We start from the raw sequence: 9,612 nt of genomic DNA, 5'->3' as shown, positions 1-9,612 counted from the left end.
TGGCTGAATGCTGCTATTCAAATGATCGTGATCAGGCAGCAATACAATAGCGCACATCATAACTGGTTCTACAAATCCGAGATGTCTGTCACACTCCTAGCTGCAATACACATTGCAAACTTGTGCCATTAATTTCTAGAGGTACAAAACGCTCAGCCGTAATGATTCAGGAAGGAGAGGTTCTCTTCCAGATTCCTCTGGCTCTTTTCTCTGACATGGATCCCCTCTGGTTCTACACGCATGGCACATCGTGCAGAGGGTGCCCCTTCATGTTTCTCTCCATCACCCTCCTGGCCAGGGACACCTGCTTGCCCACCGCAAACACAAACGCCTTGCCGTTGCCCGACGCGCCACGGGCCGTCCTGCCAACCCGGCGCACGTACTCACTCGGGTCGCGGGGGTAGTCGAAGAGCACCACGTGGTTCACGTTTGCAAAGTCTATGCCTCGTGACGCCCTGCCACCATCATCAAAGGGTACATTAGCAATTAAATGATGATTTGAAAGCAGAAAAAACTACAGCAGAATGCAGTTTGGTTGCTGCATACCTATCAGTGCACACAAGAAACATTGAGTCTGCTGTTTGTCTGTTCAGGAACTCTTTGATGTTTGCGATGCGCTGGGCCTGGTCCAAAGCAGCATGGAAGGGAAGAACTTTGATTTGTGAAGCCTTCCTGTCCAGCCGCCTCAACACATTCTCAACCTTTCTGCACGTCTCAATCTGGCAACAGAAAACACAATCCTCATATAGTTGCCAAATACAAGAGGATCTGTCACTTCTTTATTTTATGTATGTGATCAATGAAATGGGATATATATTAGGGAGAGGAACTACCTTGTTGCAGAAAATAATTGTTTTACGAACAGGCGATTCCTCGATAATCTTTACAAGTGCTGATTTCTTGTTCGAAAAGGCCGTTTCTGGATTCTTTTCCTCATTGTCATCTCCACTGCAGTCCACAAGAATCTGCAGTTGAACCACTACAGACGTAATCACTCGGGGAAACAGTGATGAACTATACCAAATTCCATATTATACGCTTAAATGTACTATGCAATACTATCCATGTGTCGCTACTCTATTGTCATCAAACAAACTTGAAATTGTATATGATACTGAAAAAATGTGACATCCAAGAGGTATTCCCTAGAGAGGTTTCCAAAAAAGAACATGTAACATAGTAAAAGGTAATAAATAAATAAAGAGATAATTGACTCACCTCTTCAAGGCGAGAGCTTGTTCGGTGGACACCAGGTCCCATGATTACCTCACAGTCGGGGAATGTTTCAACTACCTTGTTGTATATATCAAGAGGAAGTGTGGCAGTGACAAAAAGATATTGTGTGGTCACAGGTGCAACAGTAATCAATTGATGAAGCACTTGTTCAGAACCTTCTTCACCAAATAAAATGTCTACTTCATCCAGCACAACACTGCAGATAGAGGGAACAAAATCTGCACTTAGTTTCACACTGATAAGTAAGTCCACTCATTTAGTATTTTTAGTCCGATAAATAATTTTGCAGTTCAAAGTTCAAAATACAAAAAGAGGGGAAAAGGAAAGGAAGATCCATACCATCTGAGGTTAGTTAATTGCACAAAGCTTTCCTGAAGCAGATACAGGAAACGACCGGGTGTTGCTATAAGTACATCAAGCTCTTGTTCAAGGCTTTCCAACTGTGTCTTCTGTCGAAATCCTCCAGTAGCAACCATAGACCTAAACGGAACCCCAAGCTTTGATATTGACCGGCAATTGTTCAGGACCTGAGAGTTTTTTTCCCAAAACAAAAAAATGCTCAACTGTAAATTCCAAATTCAACATAGAGAGCACCACATTCAACAAGTAACATACCTGAGAAGCAAGTTCAGCAGTAGGGGTCAATATTATCACTCGGGGGTTCCTAGGGGATGAGTTGTGGAGCCCCTGAACTTCTTCCTTCCTTAAGTTCTGTATTATAGGGCAAAGGTATGCCAATGTCTTTCCAGACCCACTTTGATCTGCAATGATGCAACTCCTACCCTCCAAGATAGGACCATACACCATAGCCTAGAATAGTTTATCGGGCCAGTTAAAAGTATGTCTAGGCACATATGTGTATGGAAGAAATAATTCAGCATTGTAAATATTAATACCCCAAGATGCTGATGATTTTCCTCAGGATTAAATGCACATGTATGGAAATTCACTAGTCACACCAATACAAAGAAAACTTAACATGTTCATGTTCCCCGGAATAAAGAATTTTCTTTTGAGAAGTTTATTTACCTGAATATGCGATGGACGAGGGAAATCGAAATTTCTCAATGCACCTAGCATGTCATCGCTGCAGCCAATCTCCTTGAAAGATCTGCGACTGAAAAATCCACTGTCTAAAGGCCCCTTTTTTTGAGGAAAATCAAAACGCCCTTTTTGCTTTCGATTCTGTTGTCCATAAGTAACATCGGTGATGCCACCCCATCGTTTGGAACCAGAAGTAGCCTCTGAACCCGGGAAATCCAGATCATCGCCACCTCTGTACTGGCTCAAAACAGAATTCAGAGAATGTGCACCTCGAGGCCTTTCATCCCTGGAGTTACCGTTCAGCTTTAAACGGCGTGCTGAGTCTGAGATGGTCTTTTTTCTTCCAAAATAATTTCCCTCTTCATCAGAGTCATCAAAAGAAGATTCATCAGACTGGTTTGTGCTTGCATGATTAGGACTCTCTCTCTTGAGGTGAGCTGATCTCCTAACTAAAGATTTTATTTTCTGCGCCTTCAACCTTCCAAAATTCCCAATACCTGCACTCCCCCCATTACCTGTAGTGTGAAAGATAGCTTCAACTTTAGCAAAAGTAACATTTGACGAGAGCACTACAAGTTACACAAGCATTACAAGCTACAAGAAAATTTTAGCCCACACTATCTCTGACAAGAGCACGGTTGATACTTGTACCGAATTCGTAATTTTAACTAACTGAACCACCCCTTGTTCCTTTGCTAACAGTATGCTAATCTCTAACCCAACCCTTCGTGGTGAAATGCTGGCACAACGGCATGTGGTTTACACATTCCAGATTCTCAATTGATGCACTCAGCTGGCTATAAGTATGGGCCGTAGAATTAACCAGAGCGCTCAAAAGGAGTAGTGACCTTTGTTGGGGCGGCCGGTGGTCCTTGAGAGCACCGCCGGGGACGGCATGCTGGCCTCGTCGCCTTCGTCGGTGCCGCCCCACACGATGACGCTGCGGCCGGTGGTCCGGTCCACCATCCGGTACGCGCCAGGGGTGTCCATGGGCACCTTCTCGTAGCTGCGGCTCTCTCCTCCCTCCGCCGCCGCCGCCAAGTTTCGGCGGGAGCCGCCGCAGGAGATGGAGATGGAGACGGGGCTCCGGAGAGAGGCGGGGTGCCGGAGCAGGAGGGGAACGGCGCGGGCCTGAGCCCCCGCCACCTCCATCTCTCCTCCTCGGCAACAAGACACTGCTGGCTGGGTGCTCGCCTGCTTACTGCGGACTGCCGCCTCCGCCTCCTATCCGATAAAGATATTACTCCATTCCACTGATGGTGTAGCTATTGGGCTGGACAGATTGTCTTTTGGGCCTTTTGTATATCTTGAGCCTTCATGGGCTAAGCTGCTCCATTGCAAATTGGGAAACCTAGAGGTTCTCACTATGAACACTCGAATGGCCTAGATAGTTTCCCCATGTACTACTGCCTCGTGACGGCCCACGATCGCCTGAGTCGTGTGTAATTCTTTTCCTCAAAAGTTTGAGTTAAAATTTTTCTCAAATGTTTTGACAGAAAAACTTTTTTATAATTTTTTTTTAAATAGAAAGTCACGGAGGGAAAAAAAATTCCCACAAAAGGAAAGAAGGGACGGCTCAGAAAGGTGCGCGAGCAGCCAACTCTTAGCTAGCCCCCTAGATAGCTTGGCACGCGCAGGAATTTCAATGGTTTTTTTTTGTAGGAAATTTACAGGAAACAGCCAACTCCATGATCAGATGTGCATTTTCTGGATCATTCGGAGTCTTAAAGACAGTGCTTCCTAACATATGACTGTGACAATGTCTCACCTGAGTCACCTGGAAGAAACTCGGTATAACTCGAGAAGTAGAGAGATCACACCTTGTTTATAAGTATGCACAATGAGTAAAAAAATGACATCACACATGATGATCCTTACAACTGGGCTTGAACAACTTTACGTTGCTGTATGTGGGTAAATCAGTTTGTTAATGACAATAAGGATGTCATCTGTGATATTGTGTGTGATACATGTATACATCATAAGTGAAATGTTATGCACTATAACACACCAATGATGGATCTTGTTCAGTTCTCTTCTATGACCTCACTTTGGCTAGCCTTTCCCTTATCTGGTCTAGCTCATCATCATCATCAACAGCCTCTGCTAAAGCAGTTCTCTGCACAAAGGCCAACAGTGCAAGTTCAAGGTGAGGTGCCTGAGAACCCCTGATATGAAACAGCCTTTAAGGTTGCAAAATGCAGAGGATGCGTGTGGATTATTTTATCTTACCTCTGCAGGTACACTTGTCGAAGGTTGCTTCACCTTCTCCTTTTCCTTCCGGACAGCATCTGGAAGCTCAGAGGCAGTCTCCCCAGCGATTGCAGAGAGGACCTTGTCCACCTCCTCTTCGATTTCCTCCTCGATGTCCTCATTGTCCAGCGCTGAATCCACAGCATCATTGACCATTTCTTCCATTACACCAGCCTACATCACAGCAATCATGTAGCATGGATTAGTACAAGTACGTAATGCAAGACAAACCTTTGGAAGAGGTCTCAGTGATCCCTATACATTCTGACATGACATCCATCGTACCTTTGTCATCTCTTTGCTGAATTCCTGCATTGTGGCTGCGACCTCCGGGGCTTTCATAAGGTTGTTGACAAGTTTCATCACTTCGGTGCTCTTGGACAGATGGCTTACTGTCCTAGAAGTAGCTGAAATAGTATACATTGCAACTTACTGTCAGCAGCCATTACAGCCCTGATTTTTTATACTGAATGATTACACTGCAGTTGTGAGTTTTAGTATCATGCTGAGATCAGAACAGAAGAAAGAGTAATCCGTATGGTCAGTAAGACAGTAACAATGATTGGTAAGTATGCTATTACATTGATAATCACGTATTCTTTACCAAGTGGAATACAGAATCTCTCGCATTAATTTGATAGCAGTTGTTTCATTTTGTTTCTTTACTACATTTAGGAAAAGGGCTACTTGTGCGTGCCTATGTTAAGTTTCAGCCTAAGCCGAACCAAGTTATAATAGGAGGAGCCTATTTTACCAGCCTACCACTACCAGTATGGAGCTAAGCACAATGGTCCATCCAGTCATTCAGAACTAGCATAGCACATTGCAAACGCACATAGATCTCCCATCGATCACATCAACAATCATACCAGCACATGAATATCTATAGTATAGCAGTCGTCGAGGGCAAACAATAAGATTAGTACGAATGGGGTTGTTTGTTGTTACCAACGATTTCGCCGAGGTGCATGGAGATGGAGTTGAGCTGGGCCTTGTTCTCGTAGAGGCGGTTGACCGCCTTCCTCGACCGCACAACCTCCTTGGCCAGTGCCTTGAAGGAAGGAGTCAATCAAGCAATGGAATCAACCCAGGGAAGGATCGCGCGGTCGCATGAGTGCGTCAGCAATTCGATCGATCGATGGATACCTTGGCCGATCCGATGTCGTTGCGCTTGGCGGCCTCCCTGATGGCCTTCTCCACCTTCTTCTCCTCCCTCTGCACATCTGCAGCACATGAAACGATAGCATCGCCATCATTTAGGGTCGCGCTCCTAGCGTGAACCCGAAGTAGGTGGCAAAAAGGGAGACGGAGACGCGGGATTGCCTCGGATCTGACGCTCGATATTGCGGCCCTCGTTGCGGAGACGGCGCTGCCACTCGCGCAGCTGCTGCTGCGGCGTCGGCTTCGGCTTGAGCAGGCTCTTCACCGCCTCCATGTCCCTCTCTGCCGCGGATGCTTGGGGTGGGTTCTGGGCAGTGGGGAAGACGCTGTCGCTGCAGCAAGGAAAGGAAATGGGAATGGGAGGAAGAGGAAGATGCTCCGCTTGGGCCGGGCCGGGCCTCCGCTCTAATACAAATTGTTCCGGGTCCTTGTACCCAGTGGCTCCAAGCTGAAGATAGAGCCCACCATAAATATTTGTGTTGCCTCTAATTTGTTTGTCATATCGTTCTTGGGTCTTGGCTATAAGGCGTGTTTATCTAATCTCTATGGTATAAAATATGAGTTATTTTTTACATTTTCTCTTCGCTCTACTCTCTTCCTATCTAATAAAAATCCTTAAAATTCAAATATTTTATCCACTTTAACCATCCACTCTCATTACCAGTTACATATATGAAACTCGCTTTACTAATTAAAATAAATAAAGAAAATAGAAGGAAAATTAGAAGATAATCTTCTCCTCTCTTTTTGGATCTCATCTGAAATTAAAATACAGCATCGCTCCCGACATATTCATTCGATATTGCTCCCATAGTACATTCACATATCCATACTTTAAGTTTGTGCTTGATATTACCGTGTCAAATATTTATATTTTCGTTGTGGCTCACGGGCATTTAGCTAGTGGAAATGTAATGTTTGTGTGCGTCTCCTGTTTATATAGAGACCGGGAGTGGTCACTTATCTATTATCATAATATTTAAGGGGGAAAGGAACAACTATATTCTCTCTTCAAGATTATGAAATTACCATGTTAATCTTAAAAAAGAAAAAGATTTAGACTATTTATTGTTATAAACATCTAACGGTCTAAATTAAACTAAAGATCATATATCAAATACAATTAATAATTAGTTAAATTCGGAATTGAAAATTATGAAAATTTAGCAATTTGAATTCGGTTAGGTTTGAGAAGCAAAACATCTAAATAAAGAGTCTAAATAAAATAAAATTAAAAATAAAATACTAATTTTTAATTAAAATTTATCGTGATAAAATACTACAACAAGACTAGAGTGAGCCCACTTGCTGGTTATTATAAAAACATGTTGCCTCAGACTAGCATGGCCGAGTGCGAGGAACTGGACTGGCAGGAGAGCAATGGTTTAAATCACGATCTCGCGGGCTATGTGGTGTGCTTTTGCTATTGGTCAAATTTATCGTTCATCCCTGCCCTGCCTCAAATTTGGAGCATGGCCCGCCAGCTTTATATTGTTGCCGTCTTCATCCATTAAAAAATATACATGCTAGCAAGAGCAGACATTGCTAACTGCATATCATGCTTTTTGTTAAAAACTGGACGGTCGAGAGACGTGCAGGTGACGGTCGTTCCCTCTTAGAATTTTTTTTTTACTGATGGAATAAAATTAACACAGCATCTATATCATATGATATATGTAGCCGTTCATTATCATAACAAAGGTGGCCAAGGGCTACCATACCACAAAGCAACAAAAAAGACTGTTTGAAACCAAATCATGATAAGAAAACTACTAGGCACTAATTCTATTACTAAATTTTCACCACACTTAGTAGCTAAAAGATGGAAGGAGGTGAAGATATGGATTAAGTAGCATGCACAGAAATTCGAAAAGGAAGAAGATAGGTTTTTTCGGTCCGTGGAGTACAACCAGATCAAAGAATTTTCACTTCTAAAATTAGGTTCGTTTTAATTGAGCTATTGCCACGACGGTTGGTCGCATAGACGTATGTTAGCATACAACACGTCAAATAACAAGTATTACTTGATTCTAATTTATTAAAAAATAAAAACAGTGTATACAAATATGATCACATCTCTACTCTCAAATGCCACTCACCCCGCACCTATGCACGATGCGGTCGTGGCGGGCTAGGGCGAAGGGCAGGCGAGCAGCGCCGCCTCTCCCCTTTGCTCCAAACCTTCCCCGTGAAGGGATAATGGAGGGGTGACCCTAGGCTGCTCGGCCACATGGGCCTTGTAGTGGCCCAGCTGGCCCAAGAGGCTTCCCCCCTTTTCTACAGTACTTTTCTGGAATATCTTTATTTGACTTCTTTTTTTAAACTTGAATTTTAAAAGGAAAACCTCTTAAATTCTAACAGAAGAGATGCACTAGGGCAAACAGGATCAGACAGTGATGTACGACCAAGTGGATGCATGATGCATGTAAGAGCATACGAAAATGGTCGACTGATCGACGACCCAACAGTGAAGAACCCACATGCATGCATCAACCGATCGAACTATGTCCATTCGAGGCATGCAAATGATTGATTCTCTATTCAATCGAGTACGACAAAGCCGCTACAATTTTCAGCAACAGTGGCAGTCAATCAATGATCTTAAAGGGGGGAAAATCAGTATTCAAGCCAGTGACATCCATGCGTGCTCGTCGATCCTACTAGCTGATTAACAGTGAAAACTTGATGTGAACAGCAGAATGATGGATCGCGCGCGGACCGCTCAACCAACTAACATTGTGACACGCTACATTTTGTGAACGTTGAAAGAATAATAAATCAAGGTCTCATGTGTGCGTTCTTCCAAAAGCACATCCAATCACCTTTGAATTTCTCTCTCTTTTGTCGTGCATATATATGTGCATCAATCGATCGATGGACGCAACCGCCGCAAGAAGACGTACTAGCTAGCCATCTACAGGAATCTAGATCCCCTTGATCTTTGCCAATTAATCCACTTCAATCCTTCTCGATCCTGCTTAACAAATACTCCTAGATCAACAGTGCTCTGCATTATCATCTCGACCCCAAGAAATAATTAGTTTTCTTTCGCCTCATCTTGATCATCGGTACGAATTGTAAAAGAAAATCTTATTGATCCTACTATTGCTAGAAATGCATGCTACCTCTTAGCTTTCCTTAGCACATGCAGTATATAAGAAGCCTGCTCGAAACACGTTTTTTTTTGGTAATCCTGCGGGAATTGAACTTCTTCGAGTGATATTCCCATATTCCAAGCAAGTTCAAATTAACTATGCAAATCAGCGAAACTAGTAGCCTGCTGGGGGCACTGTCGAGTTAGGTACACTACAGGATCCTACAAAGCCAATTGTCAAAGACAATGACCACGCATGATTCAGTCTAGAAAAGCAAGCAAGCATATATATGCCGTACAGAGTTAGTTGACATGGCAATTCAGAGTCGGTTAGTTGTTCGTTGCATATATGCTTCTGCATGTCATGTGCAACGGCAGGATCACGAACGTACAGGCCCTGCAACTGCAAGCAAAGGGAAACGAAAAAACTTGCTAAGCAGCTTGAGAAAAATAGGTTGGAATTAATGGAAGATGATTGGATTGGCGTACAAATGAAATGGGTAGCATGCATAATTCTCATTGATTATTAACACCAGAAAAGAGCCCTGGTTCTAGGAGAGAGGTCAGTGTCCAAATTAGTGAAGGAGGTGCCGTGCAGCCGGTTGCTGTCTTACAAGTGGGCACTACTTGACTTGCAGCTTCTTCCAAGATCGATCGTGGTTCAGTTCAGAAGCTGCAGTACATGTATGCATTTCCAAAATTTGTTTAAGCCATCAGGATATGCATGCATGCACATGATCGATCTTCAATGTACAGACATATATACTCAATAAATTTCTGTTCCTGTGTAAGCTACTCGGTACGGGTAGATAGACTAACTAGAT

At 43.4% G+C, this 9,612-nt stretch overlaps 2 protein-coding genes across 2 annotated transcripts; both read right to left on the bottom strand.

Moving 5' to 3' along the window:
* On the bottom strand, nucleotides 1-3,508 carry LOC133911368 (DEAD-box ATP-dependent RNA helicase 50). The gene is made up of 8 exons (XM_062353581.1): nucleotides 3,129-3,508; nucleotides 2,266-2,795; nucleotides 1,852-2,046; nucleotides 1,576-1,763; nucleotides 1,219-1,432; nucleotides 834-965; nucleotides 547-719; nucleotides 1-455 (listed from the first exon to the last, which is right to left on the bottom strand). The coding sequence occupies exons 1-8, from the start codon at nucleotides 3,430-3,432 to the stop codon at nucleotides 233-235; spliced, it is 1,959 nt and encodes a 652-aa protein (XP_062209565.1). The 5' UTR covers nucleotides 3,433-3,508; the 3' UTR covers nucleotides 1-232.
* A 552-nt stretch (nucleotides 3,509-4,060) lies between these two features.
* LOC133911367 (vacuolar protein sorting-associated protein 24 homolog 1-like) lies at nucleotides 4,061-6,046 on the bottom strand. The gene is made up of 6 exons (XM_062353580.1): nucleotides 5,857-6,046; nucleotides 5,680-5,756; nucleotides 5,482-5,584; nucleotides 4,819-4,940; nucleotides 4,513-4,707; nucleotides 4,061-4,399 (listed from the first exon to the last, which is right to left on the bottom strand). The coding sequence occupies exons 1-6, from the start codon at nucleotides 5,966-5,968 to the stop codon at nucleotides 4,319-4,321; spliced, it is 690 nt and encodes a 229-aa protein (XP_062209564.1). The 5' UTR covers nucleotides 5,969-6,046; the 3' UTR covers nucleotides 4,061-4,318.
* Nucleotides 6,047-9,612: the final 3,566 nt, after the last annotated feature.

The sequence above is a fragment of the Phragmites australis genome, chromosome 3 (genome assembly GCF_958298935.1).
Source record: "Phragmites australis chromosome 3, lpPhrAust1.1, whole genome shotgun sequence".
Taxonomy (NCBI): domain Eukaryota; kingdom Viridiplantae; phylum Streptophyta; class Magnoliopsida; order Poales; family Poaceae; genus Phragmites; species Phragmites australis.
Note: the sequence above shows the minus strand (reverse complement) of the source record. Positions and strands in the feature narration are given on the sequence as shown.